At 43.0% G+C, this 21,425-nt stretch overlaps 1 protein-coding gene across 1 annotated transcript in view; it reads right to left on the bottom strand.

The window, feature by feature from the left end:
• Window positions 1-1,537: 1,537 nt before the first annotated feature.
• The window catches only part of LOC139733870 (uncharacterized), a 32,297-nt gene continuing 12,409 nt past the window's right edge, over window positions 1,538-21,425 (bottom strand). The window contains exons 5-15 of the mRNA XM_071644674.1: window positions 15,792-21,098; window positions 14,357-14,716; window positions 12,639-12,863; window positions 11,428-11,559; window positions 10,517-10,582; window positions 9,046-9,260; window positions 8,136-8,281; window positions 7,475-7,569; window positions 6,727-6,829; window positions 4,507-4,571; window positions 1,538-2,803 (exon numbers count right to left, since the gene is read on the bottom strand). Of these exons, the coding sequence (XP_071500775.1) occupies window positions 1,847-2,803; window positions 4,507-4,571; window positions 6,727-6,829; window positions 7,475-7,569; window positions 8,136-8,281; window positions 9,046-9,260; window positions 10,517-10,582; window positions 11,428-11,559; window positions 12,639-12,863; window positions 14,357-14,716; window positions 15,792-21,098 (7,671 nt within the window). The 3' untranslated portion in view covers window positions 1,538-1,846. The remainder of the gene's footprint in view (window positions 2,804-4,506; window positions 4,572-6,726; window positions 6,830-7,474; window positions 7,570-8,135; window positions 8,282-9,045; window positions 9,261-10,516; window positions 10,583-11,427; window positions 11,560-12,638; window positions 12,864-14,356; window positions 14,717-15,791; window positions 21,099-21,425) is intronic.

Here is a 21,425-nt window from a genome sequence, read left to right on the forward strand (position 1 = left end):
AAATATCGTCGGTTGAGAATGATAAGGGCGTTAAATTGCCACAAAACCCATAGTGTTCAAGACCACTTTACGCCCTTCTCATTCTCAACAGACGATATATGGCATATACATACAGTATACAAGGCTGATATAAGCTGGGTAAAGAAAGACATCCACATTTCTTACTTGTTAGCATTCTCCTGGCAGGAGTAGGGACAGCCCCTACTTCCCAGCGATGGTTTCTGAGTGAATTCATCCAGGAATACCATTCAAACAAAACAAACGAACAGACAAACAACGAATGGACCCATTTGCAGCATTTCCATTGACTGAGACTACTTGCACACACGAAGACACCGATCAAAACACACAATATTGGCAGAAGAAAACGAGCCAAAAAAATAAATAAGCAAAGTACAGTGCATCTCTGTTGATAAACAGTGATAGTTAAAGAGTCAATAAGTTTGAACAGACTGCAATATCTACTTTGGATTCTCTCTGCCTCACCATGACTTGTGAGAAAAAAAACAAAAAACAAAATCCACTTGAGAGCAGCACTGAATTGGAACCACCATGAAAGGAAATATGTGACAAAATTTTCACTTGCACCTCATGATCATGTTACAAGACTTCCATGTTGTTTTATAACAAGTAAGCTTCAGACAAAACATCACATTGATGCCGAATCTCTATTACTAAACAGACGTGAATTTTCATCATAATGAAATAAAAAAAAAAATGTCTCAATTGATGATCATAAACATCAACATATATATGTGTGGACATATTCACTGTTACTAGGTTTATAGCTTGCTTGTCTAAACAATTGTGTCCATGAATCAAATTAGCCACTGATAATAAGAGTTAGAGAGCATTTCAGAAACACTCCGTCCACATTTTGTCTGTAGTTAAAGGGGAGGAGGGTAAAATTGAGTAATATGGCAACTAAAAAACTTTGTCTCTGGTGCAACATGTGAAGAGGAATAACTTAGAGAGAACCCTCATGAATGTAAAGTACATTAATATCATTTTAAAATGCGACTGTAGTATTATGTAATCTTCCAATCTACTGTGAAAGCAGAAACACTTGCACATTGGAGCCGACAGCATTTTTCACAGTATGAAACTTACACAAATTGCAATCCTTAGTGGTCTACAGCATTGTACTGGCATTCAAAGCATTGTGAAGATAAAAACTTTCATTTATGTGCATTATACGTTTGCGAATCTTGGCTCCTTGCGAAATTCACAAAAGTTTCAGGTTTTACAGTATGTCATGATGACAAGACTCGGTCATGACATAGGTCTACGATCATCTTACCCAAACAATCTTAAATTTGATGTGCCGCAAACACAGTAATAAATAATCTTCTCTACAAAAATATCTGGTAACACCAGGTTGTGGCCTTGAAGGTACTTTGGAAATAAACTGAGGAATAACACTCAGACAACTGTTGAGTATTTGTCACCTCACAGAACACCCGTTCAACCAGCTCCATAGACTAGCATGAAGTCTGTCTACAGCTCAACAATGCCCCAAAGCTGCATCTTTCCTTGAGTGGCAAGCTTCAATCTTTGTAATAGAATAGAGAGACGCCTTCCACCTTGCTAAGTAATCAGAGCATCTCAACGTGATGGCACCTCCCGAGGATTGTGCAATCATCAATGAGTGGTTTCCTGTGGTCTGCAGAGTAAAAATCCACCGAATCCTGCAGAAAGTTCTCCTACAAACATACTTCAGAGTTAAGAAGCATGGACAGAAATGCAAGGAGAGTAACAGAGAAAAATCCCCACATGACAAAGATGTACATGTACCTCACACACAGTATTGCAGAGAACTTGTCTTTCACCTGCCCCAACAAGAGGGCTATAGGTCGTTCCCCATGGCACTGAACTCACTCTCCAGCCCGGCTACTGCGCTACTCTCCTCCAGAAAACTGGCGTTGGCGTAGTCGTCGACATTGAAGACGGCAGAGTCGTCCCCGCTGTCAAACACATCGTCCAGGCTCTGACCAAAGCTGATGTCGGCGAAGCTGGCGTGTCGGGAGGCATCCGACCCGTTTCTGGGGTTCTGGAGAAAGAGGATGCTGTTGATGGCAGAGTCCATCTGTTCCTGCAAGGCATCTTTCTCCTCCTCAGGAGAGTCGATGTTGATGATTGTTGGGTGTGACCCACTGGGCGGGGCACCCTGGGAACCATCAGTATCCCTTGTGCTGGCATCCAGGGAATCTTGGCAGGGCGACGATTCCGGTCGTTTGATTGACCAGACACCCGTGGCTTTAGTCCTGTGGTCAAGAGAGGGCGAGGTTCTCTCGCTGTCCAGTGAGTCGGAGCTGAGGAGCGCCTCCAGCTGGCTCTTACGCCGTTTTGGCTGTGACGGGGAGGAGAGGATGGAGTCATCACTCTCGCTGGTCCCAGTCTTGTCACGAGACATCACGTTGGACTCTACAAGCAAGCTCTTCGTCAGACGCAGGCGGATACCACCTCCAGAGTGAGATGCCGTTCCCTTGGCAACGGACGACCCATCCTCCTCATCACTGCTTCCATACTTCGATACGATGGATGACTCGTAGCGACTCTCCACACTCGGCGCGGACGTGGAATCAGACTCGCTGCTCCTCAGACGCTGCCTCAGACTGGACCTCTTCTGGACCATCGCCGACTTCCTTGGAGGGGGAGACGTCGAGGATTCCAACAATTCCTCAGTGTCTGCAGACCGCCGTAATCTATCATGGTTTGTCTTGTGACGTGACTCTACCTTCACTGCACTGCGGTCCGAGGGCTCCACAAACTTGTGCTCTGCTGGCTTTTCAACAGAAGATGACTGCATAGAGGGAGAGACAGAAAGAGAAAGGGAGACTAAATGTGACCCTGCACCACAAAACAAACAAAAAGTCGACAGACATGAATCTTTAGTTACGACCATATTCTGAAAGAGCAGACTTTAAGCTTTAAAATGATGTGTAACTAATGGACTCTCCTACCCTATCTCAATATTGGAAAGAAAGCACAAACTCAGGAAAAGTGTGAACTGAGAAAAAAGGCTCTGAAGTACAGTGTCTATTCAAGAGCTTAATCTTTACCAAACTGTGCTGGCTGTACGATGAATGGGACAAAAAAAAAAACAGGAAGTAAACCACCCAAGTAACAACAATGAAGGGATTATCAGATTGATCTGAAATTAAGCATGCCTCATTAACACATTGAAGGGATTATCAGATTGATCTGAAATTAAGCATGCCTCATTAACACATTTTGTCCATAATTAACATCAACTTTCAAAGCAGTAGCACACTTTTCAAATGTTATTAGACTTGAAAGTAAAGAGTGTGTATAAGGTTTTTCAGAAATGAAAAAGGGACTCTAAAGACACACTTAAAGGGGCTGTACAGTACTGGTCAAGGTGCGGATTCATGCTTTGAACATTCCTAAGTGAGATAATGAGAAACCTCCTATGAAATATGAAAGAGCATGCAATTTTAAGAAGAATTCAACATTTATTTGATGAAAATCGGCTGCCAAATGGCTGAGATATCCAAAAAAGTGCTAATAATGAAAGGTGACATGCCACAACTTTATTAGGATCTCTTTGTTTCACCTTGTTTTGGGATATCTCAGCCATTTCAAAACCGATTTTCATCGAATAAACTTTTGATACCCCTCAGAACCACATGCTCTTTGACATCCCATAGAGTAATTTCTGTATATATCGGCAAAACGTTAAAAGCTAAATCCTCAACTCGACCAGAACTGTACACACCCTTTAATCATGCTATTCTACCAAAAATTTTCGAGATAAACTGCTAAAAAACACACTTTCCCGCCCGTTTTATGACCCCAAATTTTAGCATAGTGTAAAAGAAGACTTGCTCTTTCGGAAAATATGAAAAAGTCAAGATCGGCTAGGTTGACCCACTTCACCTATTTTCAGTCGTCACGCAAAATCAGTGTGCGACTTTTTGTTCGTTTTGTGCTGCACGGTCACATATGAAATCATTTGTGCCACTTTGCACGCGCCTGGCCAAGTAGGTATTCTTTCGAGTCTTGTCAAACCCAATGTTATGAACACAGAACTGGAAAAACACTTCTTCATTCATTTCAAATCATTCTATTCTTCTTTCTCCAGATTGACTGAAACTTTCATGATGTATTTCAGGCACTTGCTTCTGTAGACTTTGTGCAATGCTCACCAGCTTGTCAATCCAATATAAGGAAAATATGCCAACAGATACACCTTGAGGTAAATAGTATAGCAGCTGAAGACATTTACATGACATAGAGGAGGTGAATTTTCAATAACGAACAGTGCACTCCCATTTTAATGGAATGTCGTTACTACAAAGCAAAAAATCGGTTTCTAAAATTATCATCTACTATATTACATTTTATAAACTGTATCTGTGTAGATGTAGCCAAATTTTGATGAAACAAAAGGTATTTGCAGGTTCCAAAGACTCTGTGATGAGTCTCCTGTACTACTCAGGGAAAAAAAAAAGGGGGGGGGGGGGGGAATGGATAGTTGCTAACCTGTGGGTGGTTGGTCTCTTGATCCTGAGTTGCTTCAATCTTTGGCATTAGTGACTCCACCAAACCTGGAATGGTTTACAGATTGGGAGAAGGGAGGAAAAGGACAGACAGACAGACAGACAGACAGACAGACAGAGACAAACAGACAGACAGACAGACAGACACAGACAAACAGACAGACACAGACAGACAGACAGACAGAGACAAACAGACAGACAGACAGACACAGACAGACACAGACAGACAGACACAGACAGACAGACAGACAGACAGACAGAGACACAGACAAACAGACAGACAGACAGACACACACAGATACACAGACAGACAGACAGGCAGACACAGACAGAGACACAGACAAACAGATAGACAGACAGACAGACAGACACAGACACAGACACAGACAGACAGACACACAGACAGACAGACAGACACAGACAGAATGAAACAAAGGAGGGGAAAAAGAAATGGAGGGTGTATGGTAAAGAGAATGAAAACTTACTGATAAGTCAAACAGGGCAGGTACAAACCCTTCATGTCAGTATTATGTCATATGCTGACTTCATATACGTCAATATAGACGTTCCAGTGTGGTCTACATTTAAATGAGCATCTGGGCCCTGTTTCATGAGAGTTGTCGGCCCTGGCAGATTGCAAGTTTCTGACAATTTCCATAGCAACAGTCAGGGACTAGAGCTTCTCAGTTGATCAAAACCAAAGATTTTACTGAAATTGTCAGGGCTGACAACTTTCAGGAACAGTGCCCCAGACTTCGGTAAGCCCCAAAGAATTGCCCAATTCTAAAACAGATAGTTACTGCAACATAAACAAACATGCTTTATCTAATCAATGGACTTCCATTGATTTGAAATCTGCATAAAAGACTCTTGCAAACAACATATTTCATATCAAAAGTATATTTGTGATATTATAGATGAGAAAAAAAAAACTATATAGTAGAAAACATATTACCAAAGAGCTGTGTAGCAGGAATAACATAGCCATGGTAACGGTTGCACACTTTTAATCGATTCCAAGTTGTTACAATTACTGGTAAGTCTTGTGTATTAACATATTAACGATATAGGGATTAGTGATAAAGCTGTATGCCATTTGTTACGGGGATTCTTGAACTGAATACTGTATATGTGACCGTGCACCTCAAAACGAACATAAAGTCGCACACACTGATTTTGAGTGAGGACTGAAAATAAGTGAAATGGGTCAACCTAGCCGAACTTGACTTTTTCATATATTCTAAAAGAGCGTGTCTTCTTTTACATTATGCTAAAATTTGGTATCATAAAACGGGCAGGAAAGTGTGTTTTTGTAGCAGTTTATCTCGAACATTTTTGGTAGAATAGTGTGATTAGGTGTGTCTTTAGAATCCCTTTTTCATTTCTGAAAAACCTTGTCCACACTCTTCACTTTCAACTCTAATAACTTTTGAAAGGATAGTGCTACTGGTTTAAAAGTTGGCATTGATTATGGACAGAATGTGTTAATGAGGTATGCTTAATTTCAGTTTAATCTGATAATCCCTTCATTGTTGTTACTCTGGCGGTCTACATCCTGTTTTTGTCCCATTCATCGCACAGCCAGCACGGTTTGGTAAAGATTAAGCGCTTGAATAGACACTGTACTTCAGAGCCTCTTTTCTCAGTTCACACTTTTCCTGAGTTTGTGCTTTCTTTCCAATATTTGAATAGGTTAGGAGAGTCAATTTGATTTGAGTTATACATCATTTTAAAGCTTAAAGTCTGCTCTTTCAGAATATGGTCTTAACTAAAAATTCATGTCCGGCGACTTTTTGTTTGTTTTGAGGTGCAGGGTCACATATATGCCATATATTTCGCGAGTCTGAATTTGGGCGAATCCTGACTTCCCGACGATATCGCGATCGTGGAGACCTGTACTGAACGGAGAAACGCATACGTCACATTCATATCAGGATCAGAGTCAATATTTTCGCGCGTTTTTAATTTCACGAATAGCAGCTGACTCGTGAAATTCGCGAAAATAAAAACCTCGTAAAATATTTGGCGTATACAGTATCTGAGCCGAGCCAGCCTTGCCATTCCTTGGTATCACCATGCTTCTGGGTCCTTCACCCATTGATGACAGGCTGATTTTGCTACAACACGCATCTCCCATAGACCCCTGCCCGAGCATACTCGGGACTCAACGGGGTAAGGGTGGAGTCCCTTGATGTCCACTCACCTCTGTTAGCCTCGGCTAGTTCTCGTTCGTACTGTAAGGCCGCTCTCTCATCGGCAAGGAACATTCTCTCCAACATCACTATCTCAGATGATGGCTCTTTTTTCTGGACGGGGGAAAGCAAAGAGAAATCATGAAACTCTGAAAACCATGACAACAGAAATGTGGAGTGATCATTTCAGTCATTTCATAGTCCACTACGCCAAAGACACTGCGACATTGATACATCAAGAAATAAAAAAAATAAAAAAATAAATAAGTAAATAAAAAATAATGATAATAATAGTGTTATTTGCACATATCTAGAAAGAATAAACTTGCAGTCATTCAGCAAATGTAACTGCACATTTGCCTAGACTGAAATCTTTTTAATGGGATTAGCAGTTATTATCAGATGTTCTGCATATATGCTTAGATTCCATTAAACTTCCGACTCATTAGATACATTTTGCTGTTATTAATGGTGAAAAAGCAACCTTTTCTCCTAAATAAATATATGCTGCTTGAGCACTTTGAACTGGATGTGACATTCTAAAGACACTTTGTAATTGAGAATTGGTACTTTTAGCTACAATGAGTAATCAGTCAGGGGCTTACTTCTTTAGAGACTCATACCATTGTTACTCTTGGTGAAAACAAAAACATAGCTTGGTGAACCCTGCTGCATCTAGATAAAATACTAATGGACAAAGACAAAGGCAAGCATGCTTTCTTCATAGATGAAAGTGATGCGGTTACCATGACAACATACCATACTCTCTTTGTGGAGGAGGAGCTGAAACTTGTTCAGCATCTTTTGTTTCTTCTCCATGAGGTTATCGCTGATTTCGTGGAAGGAACTCTCCGCTGTATGAGAAAAAAAAAAAGAGATGGAAAAAATGAGGAGAAAAAGGAGACCAATATTACAGAAAATAACAAGCTTTGTTTGATAATGAGCGGAAGTGACATTTTGGAAATGTGTACATACCGTAGCTTACGTCCTGTTAGGCTTCTGTAACATATGGCATTCAAATAAAGACTGTCCTTGTTGACACCAGTGATTCCCGCCCAGTGCTTACGTCCTTGGACAAGATGTTTTCAACCTGGCAACGCTAGGGTAATAATACAGTCAAACTTGTCTGTTGCGACCAACGTCTATAATGCCCACCCGCCGTGTGCGACCACGTAACAAATTCCCCCCCCAAGAGAAAAGCCATGTTAACGACCCTGTCTATAGTGGCTACCTGTCTACAATGGCCACTTTTTTTCGTCTCCCTTGGGTGGCTGCTATAGACAGGTTTGATTATATAGGCAGGACCCGCTGGTCAAGCAGTAGCAACAATGAAGAGGCTACCCTGGATAAAGATGACCTTATTATTATCATTATCATCATTATCATTATTATCATTATCATTATTGTAGTTATAACTTACTTTCGGCAAATTTGTCCTTGCTAGGGATCTTCTCATGGACGATGTGGTAAGGCAGAAGCCTCATGACAGCTTCCTGGTAGGAGGCAAACGATGTCTTGAATTGAGATTCCACCAGCTGTACATCCATGCTACGCCTCTCACGAATACTGCACAGGGAGACCATAACAGAACATCATCAACATTCCCTTCTCATTTCTGACTTGCCAACTCCATCTCCATTTTGTTCTCCATCTTCCTTTTTTTTTTTTTCATGTGAGTTTCCTATACCTGTATTTTTTATTTTATTTTATTCATTTATATATATATATATATATATATATATATATATATATATATATATTCTTCTTTTTTGGGGGGGGGGGATTATATATTGACTTCTTTTGTTTGTTCGTTTGTTTAGTGTCCATTTTCGAGCAGTATGACAACATAACAGGAGACAAAGAACTTATTGAGACAAAGTTATGTTTCAGGTGTCAAAAATGTGACGGAGAAAACTATCGGCAATTGTGCTTCCCACTTGTATGTGATCAACCTGCGTACACCATCAAGGTGTATCGAAGACAGGGGTTCCTTGACTAAGAAACATGCATAACTGGGGTACACTGGAACCTTGTCACAGTGAGATATCCTAAATAACAAGCTCATTTTGTAGGTCTCATTATTTTATACTCTTAAGTCTTTATCCCTCAGATATCACGGATAATCTGTGGTTCCAAGCAGCTGTTTATAAAGATGTTCCCCAGCATGAGGAAATCAGAGATAGCTAATGCCCACAAAATAAAAAAGGTAATTTTGCAGGTCCCATTACTTTTTTATTCTTTACATTCTATCTCTGATATAACAAGGGAGGCAATGTCCGATGACCCTGTAAAAGGATGTAAAAGCCGAGATAACAACAGGTAAAACTCACAAGTCAGCGGCATCAGGAGGGGGCGTGGGCACTCGAGGGGGAGGTGGTGGGGGTGGGGGAGGGGCCTGGGGCGTCGCCGTGACAACCTCCACATCCTTGACCCCCTTTTCGGCGTCCCCTTTGTCCATCCGGTCAGTTCCCTTGGGAGACTTGGACGTCTTCTTCTTGGCCTTGCTGCGGGCCGGCTTGGCTGCCCTCACTGGGGAGAGCTGAGGCTGTGGGAGAGAGTGAGAGCCCAAGATGATGCCATTGATGGTTTTATTCCATTTGACTTTTGATTTTCAAGCTCTGTGAAGCTCAACTGCTCCTGCGTCAACAGACAAGAGAGTGCCACAATCCCACTTGCCAGACTACCCTGGGCAACTAAAATGCATTGCAGGGCAAGGTAAATGCATGGGCACTTGTCTATTCAAAGTATGGAGCCCATTCAGATGAGATGGAGGTACACCTTTTGTATGCGTGGGTAGAGTGTATTCCGGTAAAGAAAACTCCTCCCTCTAATCGGCTTGTGCGTCAAGGGAGCGCAGTCAAAAATTCTGTTCAACATGACCTAGTCACATTTCACTAGTACCATATTTTAACTTCACATAGTTCTACTTCTGAACACTCGAATAACAGACAACAAAGTAAAAGTGCACAGATTCTTCTGCCAGTAGAAAACAGGACTAATGTCAGGGTATTCTAGCAGAGTGCTGTAAACTTCTACATATGTTTGGTAGAACTTCATGGCCTGAATTCACGAAGGTGGTTTAAATTTAGACCATGATCTAAAATAGGCATGAAATAGATGTACCTCTGACATGGCATATTAACGCCCTTCTGCTACTGCACACCTAACGACATATGTGACCGTGCACCACGAAACAAACAAAAAGTCGCACACACTGATTTTGCGCGAGGACTGAAAATAAGTGAAATGGGTCAACCTAGCTGATCTTGACTTCATATTTTCTGAAAGAGCTAGTCTCCTTTTACATTATGCTAAAATTTGAGATCATAAAAACAGGTGGGAAAGTGTGTTTTTTAGCAGTTTATCTCGGAAATATTTGGTAGAATAGTGTGATTATGCGTGTCTTTAGAGTCCCTTTTTCATTTCTGAAAAACCTTGGACACACCCTTCACTTTCAACTCTAATAACTTTTGAAAGGATAATGCTACTGCTTTGAAAGTTGGCATTAATCATGGACAGAATGTGTTAATGAGGCATGCTTAATTTCAGTTTAATCTGATAATTTTTTCATTGTTGTTACTCTGGTGGTGTACTTCCTGTTTTTTGTCCCATTCATCGCACAGCCAGCACGGATTAGTAAAGATTAAGCGCATGAATAGACACTGTACTTCAGAGCCTTTTTTTCTCAGTTCACACTTTTATCACGGTCACATATGCAATCTGTCACATGCAACTTACGTAGAAGAATTTGCATAATAACCATGAATTGAGGCCCGTGAGTCTGTGGTTTGTTTCTCTCACCTTTGGAGTGATAGTACTAGAAGAAGGTTGCTGAGGAGGCTGAATTGCACCATTTTGGTCCGACGGCTGTTTGAGGGAGAGAAATAAAAGGCTAGGGTGATATCACTGCAAACGGGACTTTTATCACTTTTCATTACTCCCATGTTGTGTGAATTTGCAGAATATTCTTATTTTGTATTTATTAATTAATTACCGGTAATTTATTTATTTATTTATTTATTCATATTTATTTTTATGTATTTATTCATTTATTAATTTTCTTATTTATTTATTTTTATTTATATTTATTTATTTATTCATCTATTCATTCATTCACTTATTTATCTATTCATTCATTTATTTATTTATTTATTTATATTCTTATTGGGTTTTTTTTTTTGGGGGGGGGGGTTGAAATCACCAAGAAAGTGAGCATTGAGAACTGATTGAGCACCAAAACTGAGAATTTGGACTCAGTTACTTGGTCAACAAATGTGACAAAATATGTTAAGACAAGACAAAATAAAGAGGATATCAGTACTTCAGATGGCAGAAGAGAAGAGAAAAAAAAGCTGGATTGGTCAAATGAAATCATTTTTTTTAGCTACAGGTTCTGCAGATGGGCCTGTGCTGTCACCCAAACTACAATCACAGAGTGCATCATTTCAAAGACTAAGCAACTGATGACAAGCCAGAGTGGTGGTGGTGTTGTTGTTGTTGCTGTTGTTGATGTTGCTGTTGTTGTTGCTGCTGTTGTTGTTGCTGCTGCTGTTGTTGTTGTTGTTGTTGCTGTTGTTGTTGTTGTTGCTGTTGCTGTTGTTGTTGTTGTTGTTGCTTTTGTTGTTGTTGTTGTTGTTGTTGTTGTTGTTGCTGCTGTTGTTGTTTTCTTTTTGTAAGAGGGGGCGTGACGGAGGTAGATGAGGTCACCCCACCTTTTTGGTCACCTGCATTTGCTGGAGCTTGGCATGGTGCTGGCGGTAGAACTCTTGTTGCTGCTGTGGAGTCATGTTCCTCAGCTGCTCCTGGAGTCGCTTCAAGACGTCCTGCTGCTGTGGTGTTAGGTTCTACGGACGACAAGGGGGCAAAGAGAAAATTACCCAACATCGACTGGCAATATCCAAAGGGAATACATCGTCTGCGTATCAGGGTAATTACTATTACACTATTTGTCACACAGATATTATACAAATAGTGAATGGTCAAGAGTGCAATGGTACAAGATTTCGCACGAGGTGAAAGATAGAGGCGCTCTATTCAACGAGGCGAAGCCGAGTTGAATAGTGCGCCTCATCTTTCACTGAGTGCGAAATCTGGTTCCATTGCACGAGTAAAGACCAGACACTATTTGTTTTATACAACACCTCGAATGTCAACAGATTTCGTACTCACAGATTCTTGAATTTAGCACAGAAATGGCAACCATTTTCAATGAAAGACGAATGAGTAGCCTCACAGTCGCAAGTCACCATGCACGTACGTATGCGAGACGAAGTTGTTTACAAAAATGAGTGACAAAAGTGCGCGCTTGTAATTATTGAGTGCGCATGGCACATGTTTGTTTATTGTGACATCAGAGCGCGTACAATGGAACATTTTGGTCAAACAAAATTGCACTGCTGAGACAGCCAGAGCGTGCAATGGAACTTTTCACTAAATGTCACGTGATGGGCAATCAACCAATCGGATAGCTACATTCTAAATAGGTGTTGTATAGTTGAATATATTTGAGCCGGGCTAGCCTTCCCACTCCATGAGTTATCTCACAATGCCCTCCAGCAGACAAGGCTTCAAGGAAGAAGCACCTTGCCAAGGGGGCACAACCACTGCTGTGAAGGACAACCCACTGGAGACCTCACAACTAAGAGAATACACTGAACTACAATGACTTCTTGATTTTTCCTGTACTGACAATACGTCAGCATTTTTTTATCTCTCAATATGTATGAAGTGCAAGCCTTATACATCACTGCAATATTAGAATCCTTTCCTATACAGCTACTGTGACTTAGAAAATGTCAAAATACTGGCGTGGCCCTTTCCAATAGCTGTGGTATAAAAGTTTACATAGACTGAACTGGGTATAAAGGGGATGAAATCATTTGTACTATCATTTCACGCGCCCCTCCTGCCCCACGTATGTTACCTTGCCGACCAGTTGCACAATCTTGGTAGTGAAGATCTGCTGGGCTTGGCTTGGTATGCCCGGTGCCACACCCGAAGACACCCCGCCCGACAACACTCCGCCCGACGACACTCCGCCCGCCAGAGACATCTGTGCCGGCTGTTGCTGGGATCCACCAGCTTCTTGCTTTATGCCCATGGTGGGTGGGAAAGAAGATGATGAGGCCTCAGACACGGGAGGGTCAGCCTGCAAACAGAGAGAAATTTATGCTGCTTACAATCACACATTTTCTTAATCTCTCTTTGCTGGCTGGCAACAATATAAGAAGAAAACAATACCTTAAAGGGTGTGTACAATTCTGGTTGAGGTGAGGATTTAGCTTTTAACGTTTTGTGAGATATTCAGAAACCACTCTATGAGATGTCAAAGCAATTCAAAGGGGTATCAAAAGTTTATTTGATGAAAATCGGTTTTGAAATGGCTGAGATATCCAAAAACAAGGTGAAACAAAGAGATCCTAATATAAGGCGTGGCCTGTCGCCTTTTATTATTATCACTTTTTGGGATATCTCAGCCATTTGAAAACCAATTTTCATCGAATAAATGTTGAATCCTTCTTAAAATGCCATGCTCTTTCATATTTCATAAGAGGTTTCTCATTGTCTCACTTAGGAATGTTCAAAACATGGATCCCCACCTCAACCAGTACTGTACAGTCCCTTTAATTCACAGATTAAAAAAAAATGGCACAGATAACATAATAAAAAACAAATTCTCTTGATGGCTGTGAAAAGAAGAATGACTGCAATTTAGCATCTACTGGGAAAATCTGGCTACAACTGATACTGAGAATTAAAGTCAATATCACAACCTATATTTATAATCAGCTCTACATTCCTTGCTAATCAAACTAATGAGATACATTTCCTCAAACCTGATACTTTCACTCCATCACATTACTTATCCACACTCCAATTAGGATGAATGTTGGACAAAATATTTGTCTACTGCGCTAAAGCTTCTACATGAAAAAAAAAATTTAACTCTAAACTTCAATTTTGACCCTTACACTTTGACCCTTCACCATACATCTCCTGTAGAGTCTGCCTTCAACGCTTGTTTAGCAATCATTGCAGCTTCTTGGGCTGGTGCCCAACGATTACTCTTCGCTAAGCACACCTATACATACCTGCCAACCCTGAGACTGAGTAAATCTGAACAAACTAAGAAAAATTATTCAAAAATCTGAACTTTCATAAATTTCATATACTTTACTACTACAGATATCTCCAAAAAGAATCAGAACACACTGAAAATAATGTGTTTTCTTTCAGTGAAAAATCTGAATAATCAGATTAAAACTGAACAGTTGGCAGGTATAACCTATTAAGACACAACACAATCATTTAATATGCTCCGATAGGGTCTATAATCTTTCACAATTTCTTATTCAAAACATCTGTGAATCCATCTGCAAAAGGACTATTCTAATGTAATACAACATATGGAACCATAAAATTTCATAATTTTGCAGTCATCTTCCACATCTAATTTTCCCTTTTTTACACAAATGATTCTCAACCACATACCTAACTTAATATTAGGCATATTTACTCCATAGTTGGAGAAACACCTTCGAAAACTTCACCATGACCTTTCAACATCCACTTGCACAGTAGACTTTATGTCATGTGGGATGCATGTTTGACAGTGACTTGGATTCAGGGGGGCACACTTACCAGACTTGCACTGGCAGCTGTTGGCACCGGAACAGCCTCGGCACTCGGGGTAGTCTGGGCCACTGCTGCTGCTTGGGGAGTTGCAGACACGCCCACGTTACCGCCAGCAACGCTTGACACAGCCCCGCTGCCAGCAGTTGAAGCAGCAGCAGCAGCAGCAGCACTGGACCGGGCAGCATGGCTGTTGAGGCTGGCGTGGGCGGCGGCATTAAGCTTGTCCTGGAGGTCCAGCAGCTGCAGCCTCATGGCCTCCTGCTTAGGGGTGCGGTTGTGGATGGCCTCTAGCTGCCTGATGAAGCCCTTGACACTGTGAAGACTCTCCTGAGACTTACGACTGATCTGGTGTGCCGTTGGGGATTTCTGTACAAGAGGAATAGATTATCACTAATTAACCTCTCATAGAATGGTAACTGTAGAGTATAGATAACCAGGCATTCATACTTAACTGTGCAGTCTTGTTCTCATGAATTGTAGCTTCAAGCAATGTTCTAAAGGCTTTATTTACCACTTGCAGATGAAACAAAAACCCAACTTCAGTGCTTCAAAATAGTTGAAATATGTGAGTTAGGGATAGAAACCAATGTAATAAGTTGCATCAGTACAATCTATGTTAATTACTGTTAAATATAATACAAAATGTGAAACATAGTTCTAATAAACATGTTTCCAGACTAAACCATCTATGGTTCATTGAGAAAAGTAGTGAGATCTCCTTTTATTTTAGGTTTTATTTCAAAATTGTTATATGGCAGGAAGTTTTGTGACACAACTAACCTACACATGTGTATCATATGTGATATCTCAGAAATTCTTTTAAACCACTCCTCCAAATGGTAAACAGTACCTTTAACCCATTGGGGACAGGCTGATTTTGCTACAACACGCATTTCCCATAGACCCCTGCTCGAGTATACTCGGGACTATTGTCAACGGGGTAAACAGCAATGAGCTATTCAGAATTAGGCATACAATATTGAGATGATGTAAATGAGTTGCACTTTTTGTCAAATACCAGCAATCATCATAGTAGGCAGCAGTCTCTAGGGATTGAATCATTATCTTATATATTTAACGAGAAAATTATATTGAAAGTTGAACACATATTGTGAAAACAGCTACCTAATGAAAGTTAATTGTAATTAATAAATCAATGATTTCGTGTGTGTGTGTGTGTGTAGAAAAACTCTGAGGTAATCTAGAAAATCATGATTTGAAGATCTGCAATCTTCACATAAAATGGGTAAATTCGAGAAATGTTCAAACCTACGATAAATACAGCAATTTTAGAAGCAGAACAGATAACAATGCCTTCTCCCATCCCACACAGAGTAATCTCCAGGTAATAATAATTGCATCTGATCTCTTTGGATGTATGCACAAGGGTGAATGATAAATGGCATGCATGTCTTCATCATGTTTGACTTTTGACCCTTACCTGCTGTCTGCCACTCATGCTGCTACTCAGCTGCAGCTGCTGCAGTCTCCTGCTTGCCAAGTTGCTTTCTTGACTCTGCCCCGCTGCCGTCGCTCGGCCCACCGACACCGACGTATGCGCATACTGTGTGCCAGCAGCAGGTGCGCGACCAGTGCGAGTTCCTGCCCCAGACTGTGTCCGTTGCGACCCTGGCTGGCTGGATTTCCCCCCTTGAGTTGGAGCGGCTGCTTGAGCTGCACTGACCTTAGCAGCAATCATCTGATGAAGCTCTGCCGGGTTCGAGGAGCCAGCCTGAATGTGAGACGACGGAGCACCCTGGCTTGGGACTGGTGAAGGTGAAGATACCACTGGAGATCCCTGTGTGATTTGACTCGCCTGTGATGACGAGGACTGAGTCTGCATGGATGTCTGGCCCAGCTTTGACGGGGTCTGTCCCACTTGTGACCCTTGGAAAGGGACGCTGGTGTTTGGCACCCCTTGAAATGGTTGTGGTCCAGATTGTGAGACCTGGAAGGACGACTGGTTCTGAGACAGCTGAGGTGGCTGAAGTGACTGTTGGTGTCCCTGCTGCATGGGGGCAGGTTGGTGGTGAACTGTGCCGGAGACTGCTCGGCTCCCTGCATGCTTCAAGCTAAATTTACTTTCCAGTTTGGGGGGCTCTGGTTCATCATCCTCAAATTCAAAGACATCTTTCTCTTTAGTTATTGCAGGTGGGGTCCCGAGAGCCGACTGCTTTGAAGAAGGCAAGATGGAGACATTGGGCGGGGGACCAGAGGGTGGGGGCGGAGGTGGCATTGCTGTACTTGGAGGTGGGGTTTTCCTCTTCAAAGGCATATGAAATGATGGCCGCTGATTTGAGGTAAGCAATCCTTGAGACGAAATATTGGGAGGGAGTCCATCTTTCTGGCTAAGGTTTGCTGTCTGCATGTTCACATTTGGTGTGTAGTTTGGATTTTTAGCTTGCACTAAATTCTGATGAGCTGTGAATTGACTCTGGGCAAGAGCTGGATTTGTGACATCTTGTGAAACAGTGGCAGATTGGCCATTTCCTCCAGGCCTGATAAATGATGGCATAGTGGATGGGACAGTACCAGAGGCTTGACCACCCAGATGGGATGCACTTGCTGATATCATTTGAGTTGCTTGCAAGATAGAAGATGCAACAAGCTGGGCCTGGCCGGCACTTGCAGAAAGGGCTTTCTGTTGCTGCTGGAGTTGCTGCTGATTATATATTACAGCTTGTGCTGCCTGCTTAAATGATGTTGCTGGCATGGACAATCCCATCTGTTGCTGATGTAAAAGGTTTTGCTGCTTTGCCATCTGCTGCTTTTGCTTCAGATGCTGCAACTGTCTTTTCAGTTCTGGATGCTTCTGCAATAGAATATTGAACTTCTGCATGTAGTGAGCCTGTTCAGGAGCCCCAGCCTCCCCCTTAGCTTGGGCACCTTGAGCCCGTTTCAGCAGATCAAACGCCTGCAGTAGTTGTGGCATCATCTCGGAAGATGACTGGAGAACTTGACTCTGCTGCAAAGACTGTCCAACAACCCCAGCCTGCTGTGTTGGTGGAAATGACTTTCCTTGAACAGGCTGCATCATCTGCAGATGTGCACTTGGTGGACTCATCATAGGACCTTGCCTTGATTGTGGACTTGGTGTCATTTGAGAGGATACACTCTGGGGGCTCTGTACAGGCTGTGAAGAAACACTTTGGGGGCTAGGCAAGGGTTGATATGGAACTCCTTGTGGACTTGGCAAGGACTGGCTGACACTTGGAGGACGTGACACTTGGTTAGATTGGGGGCTTGGTATTGGTTGCCCAACACTCCCAGGCCGGCGATTTTGACTGCCCTGGGGACTAGGTAAAGGCTGACCAGCACTTGGGGGTCTTGGAATCTGAGCAGCCTGGGGACTTGTCATAGGTTGTCCACCACTCAGATGACTAGCCATCTGAACATGATTGGCTGCAGGTTGGGACTGGGGTGCATTGGCAAAGGCTGGTTCCTGAAGCAGATTTGCCACTGGTTTAGCCCCTTTCTGTTTCTGTTGAATCTGTAGAAGCTGAGTCAATCTTGCCACATCAGTAGCTGCATTCACAGGAGTACCTTGCCTCTGTAACTGTTGCAGCTCCAGGGCACTAAGCATTGGCCTTGTTTGTGCATTTGACCCTGTGACAGCATGCTGCTGTAGCTGTGGCTGAAGCTGTAGTGCACTGATCATTGGCTGACCAGAGGCAGAATTGGACATGGCCATGCCCTGGCCTTGCAACTCCACAGCATTCTTGATCTGGAGGGCACTCAACATCGGGCGAGTCTGTTGAACAAGTTGTGACTGGTTGAGATTGGTTCCCTGTTTGGGCAACATCTGAGCCTTCAGTTCAAGGGCACTCACCATCGGCTGAGAACTGGTTAGAGATTGTAGTCCCTGTTCTTGCATTTGCTTAGCTTTGATCTCTAATGCACTTATCAGTTGAGTATTCTGGGCCACGGTTGCGGCTGGCTTCGAGTGGTCACTTCTTTGATTTTGTGTGAATGAAGTAGTAGTTTGGGTCTGGTTAACATTTGAGCCACTTCCTACTGGATTTGCCTCTTGTCTGGCCTGAGAAGTAACAGTCACTGCCACATCACTGGTTGCAACACTGCTTGTGCATGTTGTAGTCAGTAAACTGCTGAGGGCTGAAGATGTTTGACTTTGTGGGGCGACCTTTGGCTGCAGCGACCGCAGGAATTGAGCTTGATAGGTATTAGCACTAACAGTAGCTGTAGTATTGGGACGGACTCCTTGGGATCCATACAGGTTCTGCTTTTTTAGTTGCGTACCTCCGATCCTCAGCTTGGCAGGTACAGAGTTTGCATTTTGAGTAACAGAAGTTGTTGATTCAGAAAGAAATACAGGGGAAGTGGTGTTGTCTTGTTGACTTTGCGCCAGGTTGACTTGTTGAACTGAGGCAGGAACACTTCCATTATCTCCTGGCAAGGGCTGGGTCTGCTTTGGCAAGCCTTTGGCATTGAAGTTACTTGGTGTCACAGTGGTAGTTGCTGGTGGTGACTTCTGTTCAACATATATGGGTTGAGCTTGTGATGATGTCATATGCACACTGCTCTGGATGTGACCTGTTTGAGGAAGACTGAGCTGGGTAGCCTCGCCTGCCTGTGGTTTTATCTTGTGGAGTATCGTCTGTGACACTGATGGTGTCTGAGTCAAGATCAGAGAACTTGTCACATTTGGCACTTGGCTGACTGGTGTTCCAGACTGAGTTGACGTTTTGGTTTCGGGATGAACTGTGGATATCTTGCCATAGAGCTTATGATGGAATGTTTGGACAGGCTTGGTTTTTGTTGTAGTAGCTGCAACCGACTTAGCTGCTGCTTGAGTGCTCTCATGTCCCCCATCCTGTATATAAACATGAACAGGTTTCGACTGAATTTGCAAAGCAGTACCACTAGTTTGTTGTGCCATTGTTCCTTGCTGGGCTGCTGATAATTGAGCTGGTGATGAAACTGCTGTGTTATCAATTTTTGTGTTTAGACTTGCAGCAATTTCCTTGGCTCGAGTTCCCATAGGAGCAATGCTTTGAGGTTGGGCAGGTAATCCCTTCGTATATGACTGAGCTGCACTCACCACTTTTGGCTGGATCAGTTGCGGAGTAGCTTGCACTTTCCCAACTGCACCCTGAGCTTGAGTTTGAACAAAGTTGACCTGCCCAGTTCCTGCTTGGACTATTCTTGCTTGGCTCTGGGCAATGGGCAGAACACTAGGTGCCTGCTGTGGATTCTGAATGACTATAGTCTGTCCTCCTGTGACATATCCCTGTGGCAAAGTGATCGTCTGTATAGCCTTCCCGCCAGTTACACCAGACTGAAGCAACTGCACAACTGGGAGGGTTTGCTTTCCCCCAGCCTGCTGGTTGACAGCAATTGTTCCCGGTGGCACAACAGACCCAATTGCCTGGTTGGGCATTTGAATGGTGGCAAGGCCCGAGCCCGTTGTCTGAAGCTGCTGGATTTGTTGGGGTGCCAGGACTGTGGTGGGTCTTGTCATGAATATCAAGCTCCCCTGGGTGGCACCGATGGTAATGACAGGCTGGAGGACAGGCACTGAGGAGGCCGGCCCTGGCTGAACTGCTCCTTGGATGTTCTGTAATACAACAGTCTGCTGACCTGCTGCACTCGGTTGCCCTTGATTCAGCTGAATGGTACCTCCAGCAGCACTGCCACCAATTGTGGCGATGTTCCCTCCCGTCTGTGGAGCCAACATGATACGAATTCCCTGTGCGGGGGCAGACGGTTGCTTTGTACCAGTCGGTCCCGCCATTCCAGGCTTTTGGTGGATACTCAGTGGGGCCTTGTTGGCATACACAAACGCTTGCTGCATTGGGGCCAAGCCCTGCTGTCCACTGGCCATGACCTTGCTTGGCGCTTGCATAAACTGAGAAGAAACAACTTGTCCCTGAGACCCCATGACAGCCTGATTACCGGGGAGTTGAGTTTGTGACGGTGCTTGTGGCTGAGTTTGTGGTCGAACAACTGCAACTTGTGGAATGCTTCTACTGGGCATTCTCTGCCCATCTTGTACAGTACCTTGGACGACAGGGGCCTGGACTACACTATTGGAGCTTATTGGCATACTATGAGATATGGCAAGACTGTGTTGAGAAGCAACTGCACTCTGGGGAGGTTTTTCTGAGGCCCTGCTCTGTTCAACCACCTTCACATCTGCGTCTGCTTCTTCTTCAGGCATATCACTGGACAGATCCCCGACACCCGACAATAACAGACTCTGCTGAATGACATCCTGCACATTTCCGGTACTTAGGGAGCTGGGTGGAATGGCCTGAATGGACTTCTCATCATCCTCAAATGAAAAGATACTTGAAAAGTCATCCTTCCCACCAGCGGCTGGGGCATTTCCTGCTGCTCCTGCCACATTTCCTTTTGAACTTAGCTTTTCAATTAGGTCTTCACCATCCAGAAACGCCTCTTGGTTTGAACGTGCCGATGAGCTAAGAAAGTCTGGGAAGATCTCCTTAATCTCCCCACCTTCCTGCTCCCCGAAGCCAAGGTCAATGATTGGCCGGTTGGCTGCAGCTGGCTGATTACTCCTTGTTGTGTGGCTAGTTGGTGTGAAGGGACGATCTCCCAGAAGACCAAGTACCGTGGAATTTTGCATCGGTGGTGGCGAGATGTTTTCCAGTCGCATGAGGACTGAAGACGGTGTTTCCTGGTGCATGGCGGACCCACCGATGTTGGGCCCAGGGGCATACTGGCTACTCCCATGATGTGATGGCTGTAGCTGGTACCTAGAGAACTCCTACATATGAAACCACACACAAAAAAGACAAAAGCAGGTAAGTCACTATAACATAAATGATGAATAAGAAAATATTTTGACTTCATGATCAAAACTGAAATTAAACGAAATGGGAACAGACTTCTCACTTTACTAAAGGAAAACCGAGACATTTTGTGTGTAAGAAAAGGGAACCCTATACAGTGCACTCCCGTTAATGAACATGGTTACCATAATCATCTTTAAAATTATAAAAATTCAGGTCCCTGAATTATCATCTAAGCGTATATACAGTATATCATCTTCATACACTATATTAACAAAATTTAACAAAATTTTGATATTTGA

Source organism: Diadema antillarum, unplaced genomic scaffold (assembly GCF_040938485.1).
Source record: "Diadema antillarum isolate AM-2024a unplaced genomic scaffold, OU_Dant_1.0 scf00000025, whole genome shotgun sequence".
NCBI classification, from domain to species: Eukaryota; Metazoa; Echinodermata; class Echinoidea; order Diadematoida; family Diadematidae; genus Diadema; species Diadema antillarum.